The sequence below is a fragment of the Manis pentadactyla genome, chromosome 11, assembly GCF_030020395.1.
Source record: "Manis pentadactyla isolate mManPen7 chromosome 11, mManPen7.hap1, whole genome shotgun sequence".
In the NCBI taxonomy this organism is placed as follows: Eukaryota; Metazoa; Chordata; class Mammalia; order Pholidota; family Manidae; genus Manis; species Manis pentadactyla.
In genome coordinates this window covers 30,187,040-30,213,401 of record NC_080029.1, presented here as the reverse complement: position 1 = coordinate 30,213,401, position 26,362 = coordinate 30,187,040, and the positions used below count along the sequence as shown (strand labels likewise).

Here is a 26,362-nt window from a genome sequence, read left to right as displayed (position 1 = left end):
TCAGCGACAAAGTATCTTCAGGCCTTACTAGGCCTTTGAAATTGAACTTTTCTTTACTGAACTTTTTTTAGTTAAGAGGGTGGGTGGGAGGCAGATGTTATGCTCTGTTTTTGTTATTACTCTGGCCGGAATAGGCCATGTTTTAAATTGCTTTCTTATCTCTAAATTCAAATGTAACTATCCTATTATATATGTTTTGTATCCCTAACTTCTTTATTCACTTGGTTAATTTCAGGGTAAGGCATTTGAATCTTCTCTGCCTCCCTCAGTGGTGTCTTTTTCAGACAGTGAACATTTGGAGAACAGGAACAAGATTATCAACTTCACTTTTCCCCATCTTTCCTGCTTTTTGTTGAAGAGACAGAATGGAAATGAAAGAAGGGGGAAATTCCAGTCTAAGAAGTTATGTGCTGATTCATAAATCTTAAATTGTGCATGACACTGCACTGAATGTGTGTATGTGTTTTAGGGTAAGTTGAAAGAGTCAGACTGCCCTTGCATCTGACATGGTACTTTGATGTAGTGTGAGTGAAATTCAGGAAAAACAGGGAGGGATGTAAAGAAAATAGTTTGCCTTATTTGGTTATCTTTGCTAATCTAATGTTCAAGTGCTGTGAAGTTTTAAAATAAAGCTTCCTATTGCATTCAAATAAGAATATTCATGGGCATTCTAAATCCATGAATGCAACCTCATAAACTACCTTGACACTTTCATGCTACTCATATTGCTTATCTCTGGATTATTGGGCACTTGTAGAGTTACTCATTATCAAAGTTTATTGTATTGACTTAAACATTGAGCATTGGTCCCGTATTGGAGACTATACCAGTTAAGGAATCTAACAAGACCCCATTTGAAAATATGGAAGTATTTGATGAGGAATGCTATATTTTTTGGTCAGTGTACCACCTTGTATTGTAAATTATTTCAAGACAGGAACTGTAGTAGTTGTTTTTTGTTTTTTGTTTTTTTGTTTTTCTTCCCTCATCTTGTGTAGCCTTTAAACTTGAAACCCTTGGCAAAAAGAAAGTTTTCCATGTTGTTCCTTTCATTTAGTTCCTTCAATTATTTATTGTTCTCACTTCCTTATCACCCATTCATTTCTTGGAAAAAATTGTTTTTCCATTTTTCTGATTGTTAGTTCATTGTAGAAAATAGATGAATAAGGAAGATAGCAAATGAGCACTTGCTTATGTTTTATCTGGAGTTTAGGCAAAGAGGATCATGAGTAGAGATTTGCAGGTAACTGCATAGAGATGGTGCTTAAAGGTGCAGGCACCTATGTCATGACCAGACAGTACTGGCTACCAAGCCAATATCACCCCAGTTAATTTCATTATTCTGTGTTCATTCAGTTGTACAGGCAACTGTGATCCAACCAAGCTAACACCCTGATTTCCAGAGTAATATTTTGACTGCAGTGTGCACATGCCTGCTGTCTCATCCTAGTGCACTCACTACTCACACACATCCCGAGTCTAATACCCTTTATGGCCTCTTCCAAAAGTAAGAAGGGTAAGAGAAGTAAACCAGGGATACCGCTCTGGAATCCTTTGCTTTTAAATGGGGCTGCCAGCGACACTGAGGAGTCAGCAAAAAGAGACAGGCGGGAGAGGATGAAGAAGAACCTGGTTGTCATGGAAGTCCAGAGGAGAGTTTCAGGAAGGAGGGAGGAGGGGTCGAAAGTCTGAATGTCTCAAAGAGCCAGAAAGACAAAGCCTGTAGCTTTGCACACCGGAAGGGATTGCTCCTCTGGTGCCCCTCTCACCAGCTGTGTGGTTGGTACTCTGAAGAGAATGCAGGAAAGATGAGATGATTTAGAGAGAAGAGGAGAAAGTCCTTTTTCTGGAAGATTAACATGATCAGAAAAGGGTGGGTAGGGTGCATTGTGATAGACCTTGAGTGATGGAAAGATTTTCAACTGGTAGAATTTGAAGTGCATCCTCTGGTTTTCTCATATAGTTTCCAAGAACTCAACTGAACTTAATAGTGGGGTTGGTATTCTAGCTAAGTGGGTCTACCAGGGACTCAAATAGTACCTAGAACTACAAAATTAAACATGTAACAAGGGAATTTTTTTAATGTAGCTTACTCTTTCAACAGATGGAGGTGACATGCTGTAAATTAGTATGGCTCTTCGTTTAATTCTGTTGCTTTTTACTGTATTTAATGATGCTGAGGTAGGCTTGCTGATAATTAAGATAATTGCTAACAATTGTCAGTATATGTTTGCTGTTTCCATCAACCCTCAGGAATAGGCTTTAGGAGTTATTGATCTGTCATCATATTACACACACAGGTGACATATTTATTTTTGACTAGTAGTTTAATAAATTGGAAGCATATATGTTCCACATAGGCTAGCCAGTGTCCAAAGTTTATATTGCACTTAAAGGGGTTTGTTTGATGCTATAAAAAAAGGGGGGAAAAGAAGGAGATGGAGAGGAAGAGCAAAGAAAGAGAGGACGAGAGGGGGATAGAATAGGAAAGGGTGTAATGATAGGAAAAAAAATCTGTTACTTTGTTGTCCATCTTCAACCTTCTGTTTTTACAGGTCTCTAAACTGTAGGTAGTCTCTCTTCTCTCCCCCCATGTGCCCATCTATATTTTGAAATTAAAAGAAAACATTGAGTTGTTTTGCTCAGGATGTAAGAGGAGTCTCGGCTTTTCTTTTAAATTATGAAGATAATTTTGTGTTTAAATATAAGATCTTTAAAACTATAGGATGCTTGCCATGGGAATGAGGAAGGAGATATCTAAGCTGGCCTGTGCATACAGTAAAACAACAAATTTGACTGGATCTATACTGTTGGAACTCAATCAAGAATTAGGAGAAGTGCAAATTGTAGCGCTCCAAAATCTTACTACTACAGACTATTTACTGTTAAAAGAACATAAGGGATGTGAACATTCCCCAGGAATGGGTTGTTTTAATTTGTCTGATTTCTCTCAGACTGTTCAAGTTCAGTTGGACAATATCCACCATATCATAGATAAGTTTTCACAAATGCCTAAGGTGCCTAACTGGTTTTCTTGGTTTCACTGGAGATGGCTGGTAATTACAGGTATGCTTAGGTTATGTAACTATACTCCTATTATGTTAATGTGTGTGCGCAATTTAAGTAGTAGCTTAAAACCTATACATGCTGAAGTTACTCTACAAGAAGATATGTCAAAGAAATAATCAATCTTCCCATGTTTTCTGCTGCCTGCTACTTCTATAGCTTTTCTTCTTCCTTCCTAATTACAACCCTTAAATAGAATTCGTGCCTCATATCGAATTTACCGAGTATCATAATTCTTCCAAGTGGTAAAGATACCTCAAGACAAATGCTGGGCATAGAAGCTACAGGGCATAAATCTGCAAAGAAGTAAAAAGCTAACCATTTCAAACAATAAGGCTTCTCTCTCACTTACCAACTTTACATTTCCCTGTATGGCCCCGGAAGATGACTGGTTAGCCAGAGACGGGTAAGATTCCTCAAGGGAGGAACAACCTAAGACAGGCACAGTCGCAGGGGGGTCATCAGGTGAGAAATTGGGGATCAACAGAGGTGAGGCTTAGAACCTCACCCCCCCGTTCTGAGAGAAATCTTCTGCATACGTGGATGTTTTATTGCCCTGGTCTAGCTTGGATTAACACATAGTCTACAGGCACACACCTGATCATCTACATTTGCTCTCTTACAACACTAAACTATGTTTTCTACCTTTATCTTGTATCTACCTACCACTTCAGCATTTTATTTAAAATAATAATAATAAAGAGAGAAATGTGGTATCCACATATAAGTCAAGTATAAAAATCAAATGAGTATTCATATTTGAACTGACTGTTTATAGTTCATAATGCATGAGCAAAACCGAAGGTTTCTGTGATGACTGCCCTTGTACTGTTCACCATGTAAGAACTTATTCACTAGGTAAGAATTTGTTCTCCATGTAAGAACTTGTTTGTTATGCCTCAGAAGATTGGAGACTGACGAAAATTAGGCTTGGGGTGGATTAATGATTGTGCATTGAGCATTGACTCCCCTATACAGAATTTTATTGTTGTTAACAACCATTTGATTAATAAATATGAGAGATGCCCTCACAAAAAAAAAAAAAAGTATACACTTCCAATGGTAAAATAATAAGTAACCGGGATGTAATGAATATAGTCAAGATATTGTAACAGCTTGGTATGGTGATAGCTGGTACCTAGAATTGTCATGTATATAAATGTTGAATCCTATGTTGTACACCTGAAACTAATGTAATGTAATACCGTGTGTCAACTACCCTTCAATAAAAAAATAATTATCTACAAAAAAAAACAAACAAACTATAGGATGCATATGAGATGGTTCTGAAGTGGAGGGACTGTAGTAGCGACTGCCAGGGTTGGGCATTTCCAAGTCTGCTGTCTTGATTATATTTTAGTGCTGGCTTTCAGTTTCCTCCTGCAATGCATATAACTTCACATATCCTAAAGAAAAAAAAAGAACAGGTCTGCAACAAAGTATTTCCTATGGGTAATGAAGTGTGCCGAGAATGTCTTTTTACCATGCATGGTGTCATTGGTGTGTGGGCCATTTAAAGAATGAAAGTTCTGGTAATAGTAGGCGACTTATTTGGATTTCTGGGAGCTTGTGATCTTTATAAAAATCTGCTTAGAATTAGTCTTTATGCTAGTGTATCCTTTCTTTGAAAGCTGTTTTCGTTGAAATAAACAGCTTTTTCCTCCCTCGTTAGAAAATGAATTCTCATAAGTTTCATAAATGGTGGTTTGAGGCCTCTAAAGATTTTTTCTTTGGCGATGGACTTGTGACTTTGCGCTTTGATTCAGTTGACTGGTTTACTTCCATTTTATGAGGAGCAAAGCACTTCTTGAACCTTAGCTATGGCCACATGTGCTGCCCCCCCCTCACTGCCTTAGGGAGCAACAGTTGGCATTTCTTCCAGTGGAAGGCTTACAGTTCAAGAGGAGCACGTAAAGTTTTGAAACGTAAAGGAAATCGTAGCAATCTGATGAACAAGTATCTAGAAAGCTCAAAAGCCAGGTTTCATTAGGCAGTGGTGCAAAACCATTATCCCCTTCACAAAAGATGGGGAAGGGGGGTGAGAGTGAAAAAATCAGCGTTGATCTGGCCACCCCTGTGAGCCCAGCTGGAGCTCAGCCGGCCCCTGCGTTCTGCAGGCAGCATGCAGTTTTCCAAACACCCCTAAATGTTCCAGCCTTTAAATAGCAGCCAGGCTTCTAAAATGATGCTGCGTCCTGCAAGGGGAATTAAAGCGGCTGCCTTGGAGGCAGGAAGCCGACTAGCGAGATGCTTAATTATCGTGGAAGTAAGTGCTTGTTACCGTTGAGTGGAGTGCAGCGAGCGCGGGGCGTCCTCGTCCTCGGGGTGTCAGCCGTGATTTGTAGACAATGCAGCCCTGTCAGCGCAGTGCTGCTTCACCAGCATCTTCCCAAACATGTATTTGGCAAGAATTTAAAGGCCACCTCTTGTGTAATTTGTGGAGCCTTGGAAAAGAGTCCTCTGCCTTTATTTTCAGGATGTACGCAGCCATGCAGGGTTTTGTACTCAGAATCTGTGCCTCTTGCCTCCTGACGGACGTGCTCCTGAGGAAGTTGGTTTTCTTCACCCGTCACCTGGAAGGATGTTAACAGTTCTCTATCGTCTGTTGGGGAATATGGAGAGGTCTATCCAGGGCAGCATTTTGTTTCTGCTGTCTTCATAAATTAGTACCGAAGGGTGGGGTGGGTTGCAGAGCGTAAGGAAATGCAGGCATTTTGTTAATTAGTGAAATATTTCTAGCTCTTAGAGTAGACTAAAGAGCTTGGGAGGAGGTGGTGGACGCTGGATTCGTTCTGCAATATTCCTCATCGGGGTAAGTAATACAGTAGAGGAAAATGCAGAAGAGTGCTAATGGGTATAATGGCTCCGGGAAAACCCTGTTTATTTTCTCTCTGTTGTATTTGCTCTTGCCAACTATGTTAAGCCTTTGTAAGGAAATAAAAAGTAAGGCTTTTGAAATATGGAAGGTGTTAAAAAGTGACTATTGCAAAATATAGAATAAATTTTCCATTTTCAGTCCTGTTAAAAAAAATTGCATTGCTCTGTCAAACTCTGTTGGTTATGGCTTGAACTTCTGGTCAGCAAAGTGGTTCGTGATATCCTACATTATTAGAGGTCATGGAAGCCTGTACTTGGGACAGGAGCCTTGATGTCTTGGAATGAGATTTCTTCCCCCTCCCCCACCCCATCCTCGTCTCCCACCCCATCCTCCTCCCCCTTTATATGAAACAGTTTAAGCTTAAAGTAATAATCTTTTAAAGTGTATATCATTTAAATGACAGATTTTATTAAATGCTTTCACTTTCTTTTGAACCTGCTTTACTAAAAATATGGGTTGTGAACTGTGAACCAAAGTCCATTACTGAGTTTTATTTTCATGTGTCTGGGTTTGGAATTGCATATTTTATTTTTAGATGTATTTTATCAAATGCTAATTCCAATTGTCCTCTCTTTTAGAGAAAGCATGGGCTTATAGCAATCACAGAGCCCCAGTAATACAAGCTCCATTTGGGCTTTTCTGAAAGAAAGCCATCTATTAAAGTGAAGCAAAGGAACTATCGTGGATTATAATGTTTTGAAGATCTGGATTTTCCGAGGATTGAAAATAAGGCATCATTTAACCTTTTAAATGAAAAAGATTAAGATCTCATGCAATTGCTATATATTCTGGAAACTGTTCTCCAAAAGAGAAGTGCACATTTACAACTTAGATATGCTGGTCCTTTCTGCAGGGATTTAAGTCTGATTGCTTTTACATCATGACCAGCTTGAAACGGTCGCAGACAGAGAGGCCTGTTACCACTGAAAGGGCCTCCATTGTCGGCACAGATGGCACCCCCAAGGTCCACACTGATGACTTCTACATGCGGCGCTTCAGGTCCCAAAATGGCAGCTTAGGATCATCAGTTATGGCTCCTGTAGGGCCCCCCCGAAGTGAAGGTTCCCACCACATAACCTCGACCCCCGGCGTCCCAAAGATGGGGGTTAGGGCAAGGATTGCAGATTGGCCCCCAAGAAAGGAAAACGTAAAGGAATCTAGCCGTTCAAGCCAGGAAATAGAAACCTCAAGTTGCCTTGAGAGTCTGTCCTCCAAAAGCAGTCCTGTGAGTCAGGGGAGTTCTGTTAGCCTCAATTCCAGTGACTCAGCCATGTTAAAAAGCATACAGAACACGCTGAAGAACAAGACCAGACCGTCGGAGAACATGGACTCCAGATTCCTCATGCCTGAAGCCTATCCCAGCTCCCCCAGGAAAGCTCTTCGTAGAATTCGGCAGCGGAGCAACAGTGACATCACCATAAGTGAACTTGACGTGGATAGCTTTGATGAATGTATCTCGCCCACATACAAGACGGGGCCATCGCTGCACAGGGAATATGGTAGCACATCTTCCATTGATAAGCAAGGAACCTCGGGAGAAAACTTCTTTGATTTGTTAAAGGGCTACAAAGATGACAAATCTGATCGAGGTCCAACCCCAACCAAGCTCAGTGACTTTCTCATCGCTGGTGGGGGCAAGGGTTCTGGTTTCTCCTTGGATGTTATAGACGGGCCCATCTCACAGAGAGAGAACCTCAGGCTCTTTAAGGAGAGGGAAAAACCACTCAAGCGGCGTTCCAAGTCTGAAACCGGGGACTCATCTATTTTTCGTAAATTACGCAATGCCAAAGGTGATGAGCTTGGGAAATCGTCCGATCTTGAGGATAACCGATCAGAAGACTCGGTCAGGCCCTGGACATGTCCAAAGTGCTTTGCCCACTATGATGTCCAGAGTATATTATTTGACTTGAACGAGGCAATAATGAACAGGCATAACATTATTAAGAGGAGAAATACCACCACGGGGGCCTCGGCCGCTGCCGTGGCATCCTTGGTCTCGGGCCCTTTGTCCCACTCAGCCAGTTTTAGCTCCCCAATGGGCAGCACGGAGGACCTGAATTCCAAAGGAAGCCTCAGCATGGACCAGGGAGATGATAAAAGCAATGAACTTGTAATGAGCTGTCCATATTTTCGGAATGAGATAGGTGGAGAAGGTGAAAGGAAAATCAGCTTGTCAAAATCAAATTCTGGTTCCTTCAGTGGCTGTGAAAGTGCCTCCTTTGAGTCCACACTGAGCTCTCATTGCACAAATGCAGGAGTGGCTGTGCTTGAAGTGCCCAAGGAAAGTCTGGTGTTGCATCTCGACCGAGTGAAGAGATACATTGTGGAACACGTGGACCTTGGCGCCTACTATTACAGGAAGTTCTTCTATCAGAAGGGTGAGTAGAGATCTTTATTTTCTTTTGCTGTACTTTTCTGAAAAAAATAGAGGACTGTCTATTAAGCATTTTCAGCAGTATTATGTAATATTTGCATGAATACCTTCTCTCTCTTGGTGGTGAAATAGTTAAATAGGTATTTGCTGCAGTTTATGTCTTTTTGCATTTTTTGAGTTATTTCCTCCTAGATAGAAAAAAATCTTGCATATTAAAGAGTAATGGCTTTTAAAATTTAGTGGATGAAATGATAGTCTTTGTGCTGAAGGCTTACTGTGTCACCTTCCATGATAAATGTTATATAAAGGTGAAAATATTTATACCTTATTTTGTAATCCTTAAAATTTTAATGTTGCCTTTAATTTACTTAGCACTTTAACAGTTAGTACAAGACCATTTATTTTCTGCCTTGATGTTCTCATCAGTAAATGGGAATTATACATTCCTATCCATGTCTCAGGAATTTTAGTGAAAATTAACTAGAATTCATTGAACCAATAAATCTCAAAGCCAAGAATCAAATCCCGATGTACTAGATTTGAGTAGAAAAGACACTGAAGAGATCAGTATGGTGGGGACTTCCATGCTGGTGACTTCCTTTCTAGTCTTTTCTCGGGTGGGGTCGTGGAAGTATATACATATATTGTTAGATTTCACTTTACATGTAGTTTTATGTCATACTTTTAAGACAGCCCCTGCAATTTATTGAAAAGCAAGCAGTTTAAATGAACTCTTAAGAGCTTTTGAATAGTGAGTTTGAGGATCATTATTAATTGAAGAATGAGTCATGCAAGTACCCAGGCTGGGAAACAGGATGCTCGCCAAGGAAGGACCTAATACACCTATGGTTCATTAGCCAGTTCAGGAACCTGTGGCCTAGGAGCGAGGTCCCCTCTATCCAGAGTACTACAGCAACATTTTGATTTCCTACCTACTGTTGTGGGGTTTTTGAATTTTGTTTAGGTTTATTCTTCTGAATGAAGTTTCACTTCTAGTACTCATAATAGCTTCCTTACATTGCTCACATTAGAATAAAACTTATTGTAAGGTTATTACATGGTAGACCCATACAAGAGGGGTTATTGACCAAAAGAACCTTTTCTCACTACTAAGTATCCATGCTTCTTAAATATCTGTGGCATAGGTCTTAGAATCAATATGATAACAAAAAAAAAAATCCCAATTTCATTTTTAAGCAATCTTCTTTTTCTCAGAATAATTTTCTGGTGTTCGGATTTTATAAAACATTTCTTTCTTAACTCATCCTTTCTCAACATTGCCATCTTGGCACTTGGGGCCATGTAGTTCTTTGCTGGAGGGGGCTGTCCTCTGCATTATCAGGTATAGGATGTTTAGTAGTATTCCTAGCCTCTACACCACCGATACCAGTAGGTACCCCCCTCCCCTACCCCAGTTTTGACAACTTGAAATATCTCCGGACATTGCCAGATGTCCTTTAACAGGTAAAATTGTGCCTGGCTGAGAAGCCCTGCTTTATTGTACCTGGGAAAATTTTCCACAGGTGTTTGAGCTATAGGTGGAGGCCGTCTTGCTAAAAACTGGCACATTGAGTCCAACGAGAGAGAACGTATTAGTTATAATCTTACTTACATAGTAAAAGGCACTCTCTTTGTATTATTAGATAATATAATAATAATAATATACTTTTTTGAGCACTTATAATGTACTAGGAACTTTAATAAGCCTTTGATCTGACAGGCATTTTCTCATTTCAGCCTCTCTATGCCCACTGAGGTAGGCACTGTTATTGATGGCATTTTTCAGATGAGAAAATGGGGGTTTATGTGGTTAAGTGATTCAAGTGTGAAGCTGTCATGGAGCCAGGATTCCACTTGTGTATTTGACCAGCGTTATGTTCTCAGAGTCATGCTGGACTTTGCTTTCTGCTACGTTACGTTAAAGGGAAGGAATATATTTTTATGGTTAAGTTTGGTAGAAATTTGAAAACTTTCAAAAATATGGGATAAAAGTTTGAACACTTATCTCAGAGTAATCCAGTTTAGATCGTAACACTTCATGAATTTAAAAGTCACTAATTAATGCAAAGTAGTTTCCAATTTGAAGAATGGAAAATACCGTTACCCAACATAAATGCAACTGGTTAATTGAAAATATCCGCTCAAGCAGGGAATCTTTAAAACATATACTCAATATTTTATTTTCATTTTACATATAAAAGTGTGTTTGTGAAACTTTTGCAAGGCCAGGGGCTTTTCTTTGACAGTGATTCTACAATTTAAAATTCCATACTGTATAAGTAGTATAAACCATAAGAGCTAAAACATAAAAGACACTAGCAGAGCAATCCAGATTTTATAGAATCTTAGGTTTCTTTCATATTTTTTCTCATTATTTGTAATTTTCTTACTCCTAATCCAACAGCTTACTTTATAGCACCTTACCGTTATTGTCTTTCCAGAGCATTCAATGCAGTTTTTAGTAGAAACAAGATTTATCTTTCAGACTCCTATCCCAATAGCTTTCATGATGTTTCATTAAATGTCATGATTAGAATAACATGTCACCTGACATAAACAGGTTTGGGAGGACACAGCCGATTCTTCATCAGCATGAAGTCCAGCTGATGGGAACAGAAAGCGTGTGGCACTTGAGATTGCCTACTAGAGCCCTTGGGCATTTGTCCTCGTGGTTTACAGAGGGAACTTGAAGCAGTGGTTAGTCCAGGAAGGTGGTCCAGAGGAAGGCAGCTGCACAGAGTACCTGCTGTGTTTTCCTGGGCCACACAACTTAGAATTTTCAAATCTCATTTGTCATAGTATGATTAATATACAACAAATTGTGACTCTGAATAACACTTTTTGAGCACTTATAATGTACCAGGAACTTTAATAAGCCTTTGATCTGACAGGCATTTTCTCATTTCAACCTCTGTTATAGCTGAAATGAAGCCGCCTAAAGTATAACTATATATTTAAGAATGTGTGGTGTCTCTACTTTTTATCACAGTATAAAATACAGTTAAGTAATTCTGTTAATTTTTAATATATATAAATTGATTCACTAAAATTAGTGCATGAACTCATTTTTCCTAATCAGAACCTTAGGTGAACCATCTTGCTGAACGGAGTACATCACCATCAGATATGATTTACCTCCCAGCTACAAGGTGTGCAGCACTACTGACCTGGCTGTCACTTGAACCTCCTCATCACCCGATATTTTCTATTACGCTGTTTAATGCATTCCTGGCTTTGCACTGGCTAAGTCCCTTGGGAGGGAAAGTCACTTTATTGAAGTACACTCTACTTGACATTATATGTAAAATGTAATTGTATTTGACTCATGAGGCTACAATCACTTTTTAATATTACATTGTCTTTATATACATCATTATTTTTCAGATTTAGACTTTAGACAATTCTTGACTCCAACATGAAGATGCTGGACCAATAGAGAAATCCCACTGTTTGCACTTCGTGCTTCCCCATCAGTATTCTTGTTAGTCCATTCTCCTGCCCACTACTCTTGGTGGTTTTGCTAGTGTGTATGATGCTTCTCTTGAGACACCCAGAACTAAATGACAGTATTAATAGAGCTACCGTTTACTGTGGTACTACTTTGTGTTTTATGCACACCTTCTCATTTAATGCTCATAGGACCCTGAGGCAAAGCTGATAAGTCCAAGTGATGTCACCACATCCTTCCTAGAGGGGTGCAAACTAGGCAGCAGGACAGCCTTAAAGCCAATCTGGTCATCTGCCTTTGAGAGTGTTTGTGTGTGTGTGTGTCTAGTTTTTATTTAGTAGTTACCATGATCAAAGTACTGAGGACACATGTAAGTGGAAAATACTAAGTTATCCAATAAAAATGATGATGCTGGTAGTTGACATAGCTTTTTTGGGTGACCCTTTCCCAGCCATTTCTCACCTCATTTCTTACACCCATACAGGACATTTTCAATTTTGCACTGAGTGTACAATTGTCTGTTAGGCATGTCCTCCCTGACTGTCATTCAGAGGACTGCCTTAGTGGAAAAGAGAGGAGCCCCTGGGCTGCCTTGGCAGTAGTGGGTGTTGGTCCATTGATCAACAGTGTGATGGGCTTCTCTCTGTGCTAGGGGGGTGTCACTCCCAAAGTCAGGTTACTGAGGATGCTGTGATGGAAAGGGCCTCTCCCTGCTGGCCTGGAGAAACTGTCATTACTGGGTCTGAAGCTCATCTAAGAATATTTTTCCACTCCTGAAAAGAGGGAAAACTAATGCTGTGCATCTAATTATTCTTGCAACTTTAAGCTACCAGATTTGATTGTTTTTATTCACTTCCCTCCTCCTATACCTCCACTCCACCCCACACAAGTGTTTTGTACACACATGCCCTACCTGCGCCACCTCACCCCACCACCCACCCAAATCCAGTTCAACAGTATTCTGAGTCCCTCAGTTGAGGATGTAGTTGGATTTCCATTGCTACTGAGATGTCCAGTTGTCTTTACCTCTCTTCTTGTAATCTTCCATCTTTAACATCATTCCTTTAGAGTATATTCACTTAACTTCATTTATACTTGAAGTAAAAACTTTGGCACTCTGATATAGCCTCAGTTTTTCTATCGAGCTATTCTGTAAGTTCTAGTTTGTTAAGTGAGCATGATTAAGTAGCTTTTACAAGTTTTAGTGGATTATTTAATGGTACGTGCAGAACACTAGGGAATACCAAACAGCTAAGTATATTTGCAAAAATCTGTGCTTAATTTGTTTTTTTTTAATACATCTATAAGTATAGCAACATTAGGCTTGAGAAAAGTACCCTGAGATGCCTTATCATTCATAGTTATATAAGAATAATTATTCTATGTTTAGTTTTTTGATGTGTAGTTTTATATTTCAGATAAGTGATAAAAACTCTAGAGTCCACAAGCATGCTCTGCTCAATCATGTGCTCTGTGGTCTTGAATGTCACAGTTAATTTTGGCCAAAATTAATAGGGAAAGATTTCATACCTGTATAATAACTCATTGTTTAATGTGCTTGTCTCTTACATTGAGATCATGTAAATTGATCATGTACATAATTTGCTTGAAGGTTGTTCTCTGATTATGTTGTCCCTTTCAGGGAGACTTGGGCATTAAATAACTTCTTGAGAAACTCCAGCAGTGTTTTGCTGCTTTTTATCTGCTCAGGGCTTAGCAAGGAGGCTGTTAGGTGTGAAGATTGACATGTCTGCTTCTTTGAAAATAAACATCCTCTACTTTCTTGGCTGTGATCTGAGTTCCAACACTGATGATCTGAACTATGACCTACAAGGCATTCGGGATTTCATATGACCTAAGACATCTCAGTTCAGAGGTTTATGGAAATTGGTTACAGGGGCATATGCCTTACCTGTTCCTACCTATGTTTCTTATTTTTAAAATCAAGATAGACCATCAGAAGGCCACATTTGTGTAAACATTTGCCTTTGTTCAAGGTCATCTTTTAAAGATCCAGTCATATAAAAACAATTTGCTTTTGTAGTAAAACTGGTGATGAAAACACTGCCTATTATGTCATTCTCTGGCTCCATTAGAAAAGTCTATGTGAGAAATTTTAGAATTTGATGCCAGACACTGTTTTCTGGTAGTCACCAAATGCCCGCCTTTCTGAAAGGTATGTTTGTTTGTTTGCTTGCTTGTTTTGGTTTTTGCAACCGTATGTCCTATTTAATTCAACTCCCAGAACCAAATTTGATGCTCAACTAGGCAACATTGATTATTAACACATTTGTTTCCACTTTGGTCTTTTATTTTCCTGTTTCTACTTCATTAGCGTGTATTTTACATATTTCTTTTATAATTACCTCAAAAATTCTTTCTAGAAAAAATAATTCATATGCATTTATATCCAAATAAACTCTGTTCCTAGGCTTTCACCTCTGTTTTAGTTGCATTTCTCACCAGCTGTTACTTGCTTCCGTCTGGATGGCTTTTGAGTCAGCAACTTAAAACCATGCGCACAAATCTTGACTACTTCTTTTATTTCCCTAAACAAGTGTCCCTCATTATTCTCCTCTTGCTGTAAATGCCACCATTATTATCAGTCACTTGGATTGGAAACACTGAAGCCCATTTGCCTCTCTCCTCATTGTTCTCAACCTCCAGTCAGTTGAGAAGGTGTCTTGAGTCTACCTTGGAATTGGTGCTAACTTCCTGTTCTTTATACCCATTCCCAGTTCTGTAACTTCAGGCCCTCATTGGCTCTTGCCCAAAGTCTAGCAATAGGTGCCTTAGTCTCCCCATCTCTTGTCAGCCCTATTCAAAATCCAGCCCTCTTATCTTTGCCAAATACGATCTAATTATGTAACAATGTAGATTTACATTTAGTTGTAAACTTAATGGTATAACAATTACGTTGTGTTTGTTGAGTGCTCTGAGCTGCAGATGTTGAGCCAGTACAGTCTCACTGAGTGGTCTGCTGGGGGGTTGGGGGTATGGCCTGTGAAAGAAAAAAGGGGAGGAAGCAGAATTTAGGGACAGACTTCAGTCCATGAGGCAGATCGGAGACCCTGAAAGCAAAAGAGAGAGAAAGCAAAATTGGGCAGGGGGAGCCTCAGATCCTAATGCAGATCTTAATAACATCTCAGCAAACACATGGAACAAAGAATGCACATTAGGGGAGTCCCGTGTCGGGCAGTAATGGCCAGGTCCTGTTGCCCCAGCATGCTTAGTTCCTTGATGGGGGCTGCCAGTAAGAGGTTGGCTGGCCTAGAAAACTGTAGCAGAGTCAAGACACTGCAGACACACTTTCAGCTAATTGCATTTCTTGTGGCTGAATAGGTTAAGTCCTTTCTGGAAGGGAGAGCAAAGTGTTGCACCTCCATAGCTGCCACTTATGTCAGTGATTCTGGTTCACTACTGGACTGGTGAGTGAAACAGGCCACCCTCACGAGCCTATGTTCTGGTAGAGGGAAGCAGACAACAAATCACACAGAGGTATATATATGCATGTTATAAAATGAATAATAATACAGAAGTGGAGAAAGTAATACCTCTCCTAAATCCAGTAATTTGGCTTATAATCTTCTATATCTTGCACACAAATTTATTATCCCATTTACCATTAATAAGAATATCCTATTTTGAAAGTAGTTTTTAAAATTTACTCTACATTTATATACTTATTTAGTCACACATTAAATAATAGTTCTTCACCTACTCTGTGCCAGCTAGAGTGCCTGGGGAACAAAAGCAGATACACCGGTCTTCCTGGTATTTACAGTATGCCATGAAGACAAATGAGAAGCTATTGGAAAAAATTTTTTTCCTGATTTTAAAAATACATTAAAAGTCTCCTGCAATTTATTTGTCCCCTCTGCCAGGAGTTCCATTTATATGTGTGGTGGAACCTCTGGATTTATCCTCCATGTTTCTCTTTCATATTTTCCAATTTCTATATTTTTGTTCTGTATTTATCATTTTATCATCTGAGTAAGGGTTTGGTATGTATCTCTTTGTACTCTGTTACCCAGTCCCTTTACTTCATTTTACTTCAGCAATTGTATTTTAAATCACCAGGAACTCATTATTTTAGTTTTCCTTTATAATAGTTTATCCTTATTTTACATACCTCACATTTCTCATTGGTATTAAGCTAAGGATTTTTTTTTCTGATTTCTTTTCATTGAATGATCTGTATCTTCTCAGTAGTTTTTTCTTTTTTCTCTCTTTCATGCTGTTGGTTTTCCTCAGTTGTCTAGCAATCTGATAACATTTATGAACAAAAGCAGAGGAGGATTGTCTTAGGAGACAGGCTTCCTGTGCAGCGCTGGGCATCTCTTTCCCCAGCTAAACTCACCTTTCACGGGAGGACCGAAAGCTGGCCCTGTTAGTGCCACCTCTTCCCAGGGAGGGGGCCTGTAGAGAAAAGAGGGCAGTGAACACATGCAGGACGGAAACCCACGTGGGTGTGGTCCTGGGAGGGCCTTGTCACCTCCACTCCTGCGTGGAGCTTTCTTTCCTCCTGTGCCCCAGAGCATGCATTAGAATGAATTGTTTTCCTTTCCTCTCATACCCACCTGAGTGCTCCTATCTTTCCCAGGCTTGTGATGCCTGAGTGACCCCTCCTTCCCAAAGGTGCAGGAGCTCTACTGCTTAGAGTCACCTTCTGCCTTTGTTTCTGCAAAACGTTTTCCACAACGTACTGGCCATCTAAGTTCATAACCAATCCTAAGCACTCCTTGAAGGGAAGGACACGGATTAGGCAGGCTCAGTAATGTTTCACAGCAGACTGAATGCTTGGCACTGATGTGAGGTATGATTTATTAACTTGGTTCATTGCCAGTTGTATTTATAACATCAGGTATAGGCAGTGAGGGTCCTCTGTGTATATGACCTTGTTACACTCCAGACACCAAATGATAGGTTGCAGTTCCCTTTCTTCTTCTTCCAGGAAGTGAGACCACAAACAAGCTTGTGTGTGGTCACGGTGGTTTTGTGAAAATTAACCAAGACCACCAAGTGATCCCCATAGGCCCAAAACACCATTATGGAGGCTGATATTTTTATGATTGTAAACATTATTAGACAGAGCTAATAAATGCTAAAATCAATGGGTGACAGTTTGAGGAGAAACAGGAGCAGAAGCAGAGTTTACATGATCTCAAAGTATCTCCCTGAAGATATTTATAAACTACAAAGAGAAAGCTGTTAGCTTTATTGTGTAGATACCTTGCAGATGCCACCTTTATGGAGTGAATCAAGGTCCATAGGTGAGCCCCATAAAACTGAGGTTATATCATTTCTATGGATCTCTTGCCCAAAATGTATAACCTCAGTCCAATCATGAAACCACCAGACAGACCAAAATTGAGTGATAAATACTCTTCAAAGGTGTCAAGGTCATGAAAGACAAGCAAAGACTGAGGAATTGTAACAGATTGCCAAAGACTAAGGAGAAATAAGCAAGTGCTTGGAAATTATGGAAATTTGAATAAGACTCTTAGTTAAAGGGATTGTACCGATGTTAATTTCCTGGTTCTGATAATGATGACTATACTGTATGCACTTACATAACATGTCAACATTGGGAGAGGCTGGCTTAGGGATATACGGGAATTACTTGTACCATGTTTGCAACTTAAGTCTACAAGTAGTCAAGATGAAACACAAATAACCTTTAGCATAGTGAACAACAGCAGCTAACATATGAACCGTCCACGTGAAAACGGGAATTCTTACCCACCTTCCCATGTCTACCACACTTACTGATTCCCTTATTCCAAAGCATTTCTATGCTCTTCATTTGCATCTCAAGAAAATAAGGGCCAGTTAGAGCGTTACTTCAGTGCAAGTTGAAGACATATAATAAAAGCTTGTCACCCATTTTCCAAATGCATGTACCTCATGTAACTTCAGGCATTTGTGAGCTCCTCATCCTGAGCACCAAATTAGGTGCTCAAGAAATAATTGCTTTATTGTATCAATTCCTTTCCTGGCTTCTCGTGGAGCCCCTTCCTTTATATGTGGAGGCCATTATCTGAGCCTCAAGGTAACAAGAGGAGACACTTTCCTAACTGTAGTTGAGTCAGATAGAAGCATTTGATGAAACAGAAACATCAGCAGAAGCTATCTCTGTGATTCATCTGGTCTGTCAGTCAGCATATATGGGGTCTGTGCTGTTTTTGAGAAGCTGCCTCGTCCCAGACCACCTGAGCAGCAGTGACTTTTGCCTTCACTGCATTTCTTGCTATCTCTGAGGGACTTCCAACAAATCCTTCAAAAGCATCTTACACAAAAGACATCTTGCTGCAATATCCCTGGTAAGGTGGTACAAAGGGTGTTTTAAATATAAAGAAATTGAGTTAGAGACAGGTGTTTCATTGTGATTTCTTTCATTTGGATATTAAATACTTTTTTTCCGGAGCTGGCATTTGAATTAGTACTAACATTAAAACTAAAGAGTTACATTAATATTCACCCTTTTAATATATCTTTATACTCATGACCATTTGCAAACCAAATACATTTAAAAAAATATTCCTATGATAAAAATTACTTATTACAGAAAAATTAGTAACTACAGAAAATAAAATCTTGTGAAATTACTAGTGATTTTATCTCTTTTTAAATATATGCATATTTATTTTTTAACTAACAGGGATTATTAATATCAAGTACAGTTCTATTTTTTTTCATGGTTGCATAATTGGCTGTGCTATCATTTCTTCAAGGTTTTCTATCTGTCGCAAATTCAGATTTTCTTGTTTCTCATTTATAAATAATGTTGTATCAGATGTTTCCCTTTTTTTTTTCTCCCTTTCCCCATTGGCCCCTGGGCAGTTTGTCGAAACCTGTGGACACTCCTTAGAATAATATTAAATGTATAAAATAAAAATACAAAGCCAACCAGGCATATTAATATGCAACTGCAAACATGCTTACAATTTTGTGACATACTAATAAATACGCTTCTTTCTTAATGCATTAACAAAAAGATTACCTCACATTTGGTAACTACTATCATTTCAAAGTGGTGATGAGCATAATTGATATTTTGGTATGTCAGCAACAGCTAATATATGAAAATATGTATGATTTCTATTGGTGTTGAAGTCACAGATACAGCTAATATTACTATAGTTTGTTCCTTACATTTAGAATTGATGGAAAAGCTACATTTCGTTTAGAAGTTAGTGAATAATAAAGATACAATTCTTTCATTCAAGTTTTGAACCCCCTAGTTTCTATCCGTAGACAAGTTCAAACATCTCTGGCCTTATGTATATAGCCTTGTTATGTAATTTTTTCCCCCATATGTCCAATTATTTCCATGAGGTAGAGAGCCCTGTAATGCAATGGTGTGAACTTTACAGGAACCTTGAATTTTATTGCCAAATTGCTCTTAAGAAAGCTTAGACCAGAAAGGTCTGACTGGTATGTTTAGGACTGTGTAGTTTAATACATTCTTGGCTACTTTATATATTTACAGTTTTTATTTTGGAACACTTATTATAGGCCAAAAGCATTGCATTTCTGTGATCACTTGCAAGGTTGAATTTATTTATTCATTTATTTGTTTATTTTTATTTTGGTATCATTAATCTACAATTACATGAGGAACATTATGTTTACTAGACTCCCCCCATCAGCAAGTCCCCCCCACATATCCCATTACAGTCACTGTCCCATCAGTGTAGTAAGGTGCTATAGAGTCACTACTTGTCTTCTCTGTGTTGTACAACCCTCCCTGTGGCCCCCCCCCACATATGTCTGCTAATAGTAATATCCCCCCCCCTTTTTTTCCCCCTTATCCTTCCCTTCCCACCCATCCTCCCAGTCCCTTTCCCTTTGGTAACTGTTAGTCCATCCTTGGGTTCTGAGTCTGCTGCTATTTTGTTCCTTCAGTTTTTTTCTTTGTTCTTATACTCCACAGATGAGTGAAATCATTTGATACTTGTCTTTTTCCACCTGGCTTATTTCACTGAGCATAATACCCTCTAGCTCCATCCATGTTGTTGCAAATGGTAGGATTTGTTTTCTTCTTATGGCTGAGTAATATTCCATTGTGTATATGTGCCACATCTTCTTTATCCATTCATCTACTGATGGACACTTAGGTTGCTTCCATTTCTTGGCTATTGTATATAGTGCTGTGATAACATAGGGATGCATCTGTCTTTTTCAAACTGGGCTGCTGCATTCTTGGGGTAAATTCCTAGAAGTGGGATTCCTGGATCAAATGGTATTTCTATTTTGAGCTTTTTGAGGAACCTCCATACTGCTTTCCACAATGGTTGAACTAATTTACATTCCCACCAGCAGTGTAGGAGGGTTCCCCTTTCTCCACAGCCTCGCCAACATTTGTTGTTGTTTGTCATCTGTATGGTGGCGATCCTTACTAGTGTGAGGTGATATCTCATTGTGGTTTTAATTTGCATGTCTCTGATGATTAGGGATATGGAGCATCTTTTCATGTGCCTGTTGGCCATCTGAATTTCTTCTTTGGAGAAGTGTCTGTTCAGATCCTGTGCCCATTTTTTAATTGGATTATTTGCTTTTTGTTTGTTGAGGTGCATGAGCTCTTTATATATTTTGGGTGTCAACCCTTTGTCGGATCTGTCATTTATGAATATATTCTCCCATACTGTAGGATGCCTTTCTGTTCTATTGATGGTGTCCTTTGCTGTACAAAAGCATTTCAGCTTGATACAGTCTCCCTTGTTTGTTTTTGCTTTTGTTTCCCTTTCCTGGGGAGATATGTCCATGAAGAAATTGCTCATGTTTATGTCCAAGAGATTTTTTCCTATGTTTTTTTCTAAGAGTTTTATGATTTCATGACTTACATTCAGGTCCTTGATCCATTTTGAGTTTACTTTTGTGTATGGGGTTAGACAATGATCCAGTTTCATTCTCTTACATGTGGCTGTCCAGTTTTGCCAACACCAGCTGTTGAAGAGGCTGTCATTTCCCCATTGTATGTCCATGGCTCCTTTATCGTATATTAATTGACCATATATGTTTGGGTTAATGTTTGGGGTCTCTGTTCTGTTCCACTGGTCTGTGGGTCTGTTGTTGTGCCAGTACCAAATTGTCTTGATTACTGTGGCTTTTTAGTAGAGCTTGAAGTTGGGAAGCGAGATCCCCCCTCTTTATTCTTCCTTCTCAGGATTGCTTTGGCTATTCGAAGGTTGAATTTAAAAAAATAGAATACTGGCTTGTTTGTCATAGATTGATAATGGTCAATTAAAAAGTCTCCTTTTTTTGATTGTTACTCTTTATTTTCCCTGTTTTAAGTAGTTTTCTTTGTAATTTTTTTCTTTAATCATCTTGATGAAATGTATTAATGTCACCATAACTTCATATTAAAGTCTACCTTTCATGGGCAACTTAGGGGGCTACTGGGGGCTGTTTTTCACATGCCACAGAGGTTCATACAGTTTTGGCAGGGAGACTACCCTACTTTTAAGAATTATCAATAGAAAGAAGAGTTGGAGATTTGGAGTACTGTGCATTTTGTAAATGTGGGTGATTACTCTTGAGCAACAGTAATTATAAGCTTAGTGGAGTGCTGTGGGACAGAATTCTGGCATGTGGCCAGTCCTGGGTAAATGTCTCCATCCATTCCTCTGACCTACTTTTGATATGATGCAAAGTCCTAGGCTGTTTAGTTCTCATGGAACCTCACCTTTATAATTAGGAGGAATCCTTTGGGGACCAGAGACTGAGAATCTGAGTAGTGCATTTCAGGAAGAACCATTCTTTAAACAGTTGGCCTCTTATTATCTGCACTTGGGCTAACTTGAGTTTCATTTGAAAAGCAGAGTCTGCTGCTGCTCTTCTTGTTTGGTTCAGGTCTCCTAACTTTTAGATCTGTCCTCTCTTCTAACCTAGTTATTCATCATAGTAAGATGTAATAAATTGCCCCAAAACAAAACATCTGAACAACTTGGACCCAGTAGGTCTATAGAGACAAGCAACTTCACAGAAGCATGTGCTCCAGTGCGTGCCTTGTTTCATCCAGATTCTCTCGTGGAAATATTCAGTCAAAACTCATGGTGCCATCGTGCTGACAGTGGTACACATGTAGCCTACCAAGTAGACTGTTTTAAGAAAAAAATAGAACCATCGAAAACGGTGATGTAATTTAAATTCCAGCTGGTAGCTTAGTTGTCATTGTCCCATTGCTTGGCCTGCTGATATCTAACGAGGCCCAAGTCTGTCTGCTTACTCCTAGTGTCTTCAGAGCCCCCGTTCTCCTGTGACTTAAGAGACCTTTTCTAGAGAAAATGGAAGAGTTTTAATTTTCCTTCTGCATAGTCCTTTAGGATAGATAACAAAAATTAGCATGTGAACAATTTTGTGATTTTAACATTATTGCTGTAATGTTTTCCAAAATAGTTGGTACCAATTCGCAGTGCCACCAGCAGTGTATGATTGCGTTAACAGTTCTACCAAGGACCATTTTCCACTTCAGAAATATTGCTAGTTCTGTTAGGCACATGAGAAAGCTAGGGTTTATTTGCTTTCTGTTTCTTTGATTTGTATTCAGCATGTCTGTTTTCCCTACTTAAAGTTCTAAATTAGCAATTCCAAAGAAATATTTTAAGCCATGAATTATGATTTTACAAATTATTTATAAAGGATAAAAATGTACTTCCGTTCATAATTACACATAGTCCAGATTATGCTGGTCATCCTTAGGGAAAAGTACAAGTGAAATACTGACACAGAGTTTGAAAATATCATGCAAACCAGTACAAGCAATCCAAAAATTGCTAGCTGAAGCCCTAAAACTTTAAGGATTGTATTTGCCTTTGCTTTTTTTTTTTTTAAATAATTATTTTTTATTGAAGGGTAGTTGACGCACAATATTACATTACATTAGTTTCAAGTGTACAACACAGTGGTAAAACATTTATATACATAATTCTAGGTTCCAGCTATCACCCTACCAAGCTGTTACAATATCTTGACTATATTCCTTATGCTATACATTACATCCCGGTTACTTATTTATTTTACCATTGGAAGTCTGTCCTTTTTTTTTTTTTTTTTTTTTTTTTTTTTTGTGAGGGCATCTCTCATATTTATTGATCAAATGGTTGTTAACGACAATAAAATTCTGTATAGGGGAGTCAATGCTCAATGCACAATCATTAATCCACCCCAAGCCTAATTTTCGTCAGTCTCCAATCTTCTGAGGCATAACAAACAAGTTCTTACATGTAGGACAAATTCTTACATAATGAATAAGTTACATAGTGAACAGTACAAGGGCAGTCATCACAGAAACTTTCGGTTTTGCTCATGCATTATGAACTATAAACAGTTCAAATATGAATATTCATTTGGTTTTTATACTTGATTTATATGTGGATACCACATTTCTCTCTTTATTATTATTATTTTTAATAAAATGCTGAAGTGGTAGGTAGATACAAGATAAAGGTAGAAAACATAGTTTAGTGTTGTAAGAGAGCAAATGTAGATGATCAGGTGTGTGCCTGTAGACTATGTGTTAATCCAAGCTAGACCAGGGCAATAAAACATCCACATATGTAGAAGATTTCTCTCAGAACGGGGGGGTGAGGTTCTAAGCCTCACCTCTGTTGATCCCCAATTTCTCACCTGATGGCCCCCCTGCGACTGTGCCTGTCTTAGGTTGTTCCTCCCTTGAGGAATCTTACCCGTCTCTGGCTAACCAGTCATCTTCCGGGGCCATACAGGGAAATGTGAAGTTGGTAAGTGAGAGGGAAGCCTTATTGTTTGAAAAGGTTAGCTTTTTACTTCTTTGCATATTTATGCCCTGTGGCTTCTATGCCCAGCATTTGTCTTGAGGTATCTTTACCACTTGGAAGAATTATGATACTCGGTAAATTTGATATATGAGGCACGAATTTTATTTAAGGGTTGTAATTAGAAGGAAGAAGAAAAGCTATAGAAGTAGCAGGCGGAAGAAAACATGGGAAGATTGATTATTTCTTTGACATATCTTCTTGTAGAGTAACTTCAGCATGTATAGGTTTTAAGCTACTACTTAAATTGCGCACACACATTAACATAATAGGAGTATAGTTACATAACCAAAGCATATCTGTAATTACCAGCCATCTCCAGTGAAACCAAGAAAACCAGTTAGGCACCTTAGGCATTTGTGAAAACTTATCTATGATATGGTGGATATTGTCCAACTGAACTTGAACCGTCTGAGAGAAATCAGACAAATTAAAACAACCCATTCCTGGGGAATGTTCACCTCCCTTATGTTCTTTTAACAGTAAATAGGCTGTAGTAGTAAGATTTTGGAGCGCTACAATTTGCACTTCTCCTAATTCTTGGTTGAGTTCCAACAGTATAGATCCAGTCAAATTTGTTGTTTTACTGTATGCACAGGCCAGCTTAGATATCTCCTTCCTCATTCCCATGGCAAGTCCAGGAGCTGGTGGGATGAGTGCATCTACAGCTGTAGCAGTGCGTGGATCTTTGTTGGGGTTTTTTGATGATCATCTTCTGGCATGAGTCTTCCTGAGAGTGCTGATGTTGGAAGTTCTTTTTCATATCGTATCTTAGTTCATTTTCGGGGTAGCCCAATTAGGCTTTGATCCTCTGTATAAACACAAACAGACCCTTTGCCTACACTTTTATATGCCCTTTATACCCTTGTGAAGAACTCATTGGAGGTTACCACACAGGAACTGCCCTTTTTTTTTTTTTTTTGCTTTGTTTTTGGTATCACTAATCTACACTTACATGACGAATGTTATGTTTACTAGGCTCTCCCCTATACCAGGTCTCCTCTATAAACTCCTTTACAGTCACTGTCCATCAGCATAGCAAAATGTTGTAGAGTCACTACTTCCCTTCTCTGTGTTGTACAGCCCTCCCTTTTCTCCTACCCCCCCATGCATGTTAATCTTAATACCCCCCTACTTCTCCCCCCCTTATCCCTCCCTACCCACCCATCCTCCCCAGTCCCTTTCCCTTTGGTACCTGTTAGTCCATTCTTGAGTTCTGTGATTCTGCTGCTGTTTTGTTCCTTCAGTTTTTCCTTTGTTCTTATATTCCACAGATAAGTGAAATCATTTGGTATTTCTCTTTCTCCACTTGGCTTGTTTCACTGAGCATAATACCCTCCAGCTCCATCCATGTTGCTGCAAATGATTGGATTTGCCCTTTTCTTATGGCTGAGTAGTATTCCATTGTGTATATGTACCACATATTCTTTATCCATTCATCTATCGATGGACATTTAGGTTGCTTCCAATTCTTGGCTATTGTAAATAGTGCTGCAATAAACATAGGGGTGCATCTGTCTTTCTCAAACTTGATTGCTGCGTTCTTAGGGTAAATTCCTAGGAGTGGAATTCCTGGGTCAAATGGTAAGTCTGTTTTGAGCATTTTGATGTACCTCCATACTGCTTTCCACAATGGTTGAACAAGTTTACATTCCCACCAGCAGTGTAGGAGGGTACCCCTTTCTCCACAGCCTTGCCAACATTTGTTGTTGTTTGTCTTTTGGATGGCAGCCATCCTTACTGGTGTGAGGTGATACCTCATTGTAGTTTTAATTTGCATTTCTCTGATAATTAGCGATGTGGAGCATCTTTTCATGTGTCTGTTGGCCATCTGTATTTCTTTTTTGGAGAACTGTCTGTTCAGTTCCTCTGCCCATTTTTTAATTGGGTTATTTGTTTTTTGTTTGTTGAGGCGTGTGAGCTCCTTATATATTCTGGACGTCAAGCCTTTACCGGATGTGTCATTTTCAAATATATTCTCCCATACTGTAGGGATCCTTCTTGTTCTATTGATGGTGTCTTTTGCTGTACAGAAGCTTTTCAGCTTAATATAGTCCCACTTACTCATTTTTGCTGTTGTTTTCCTTGCCCGGGGAGATATGTTCAAGAAGAGGTCACTCATGTTTATGTCTAAGAGGTTTTTGCCTATGTTTTCTTCCAAGAGTTTAATGGTTTCATGGCTTACATTCAGGTCTTTGATCCATTTTGAGTTTACTTTTGTATATGGGGTTAGACAATGGTCCAGTTTCATTCTCCTACATGTAGCTGTCCAGTTTTGCCAGCACCATCTGTTGAAGAGACTGTCATTTCGCCATTGTATGTCCATGGCTCCTTTATCAAATATTAATTGACCATATATGTCTGGGTTAATGTCTGGATTCTCTAGTCTGTTCCATTGGTCTGTGGCTCTGCTGTTGTGCCAGTACCAAATTGTCTTGATTACTATGGCTTTATAGTAGAGCTTGAAGTTAGGGAGTGAGATCCCCCCTACTTTATTCTTCTTTCTCAGGATTGCTTTGGCTATTCGGGGTCTTTGGTGTTTCCATATGGATTTTTGAATTATTTGTTCCAGTTCATTGAAGAATGTTGCTGGTAGTTTCACAGGGATTGCATCAAATCTGTATATTGCTTTGGGCAGGATGGCCATTTTGACAATATTAATTCTTCCTAGCCACGAGCATGGGATGAGTTTCCATCTGTTAGTGTCCCCTTTAATTTCTCTTAAGAGTGACTTGTAGTTTTCAGAGTATAAGTCTTTCATTTTTTTGGTTAGGTTTATTCCTAGGTATTTTATTTTT

General features: G+C 39.0%; 1 protein-coding gene across 14 annotated transcripts in view; it reads left to right on the top strand.

Annotated features, from left to right (window-relative positions):
* SIPA1L1 (signal induced proliferation associated 1 like 1) overlaps positions 1 to 26,362 on the top strand; it is a 413,448-nt gene that overhangs the window by 248,791 nt on the left and 138,295 nt on the right. For 13 of the 14 annotated variants that reach the window (XM_036913312.2, XM_036913315.2, XM_057488341.1 and 10 more), the window contains one exon: positions 6,523 to 8,322. In XM_036913312.2, the coding sequence (XP_036769207.2) occupies positions 6,825 to 8,322 (1,498 nt within the window). In that variant the 5' untranslated portion in view covers positions 6,523 to 6,824. Of the gene's footprint in view, positions 1 to 5,522; positions 5,879 to 6,522; positions 8,323 to 26,362 lie in introns of those variants that run through there. The other variant, XM_036913316.2, reaches the window with a different exon arrangement.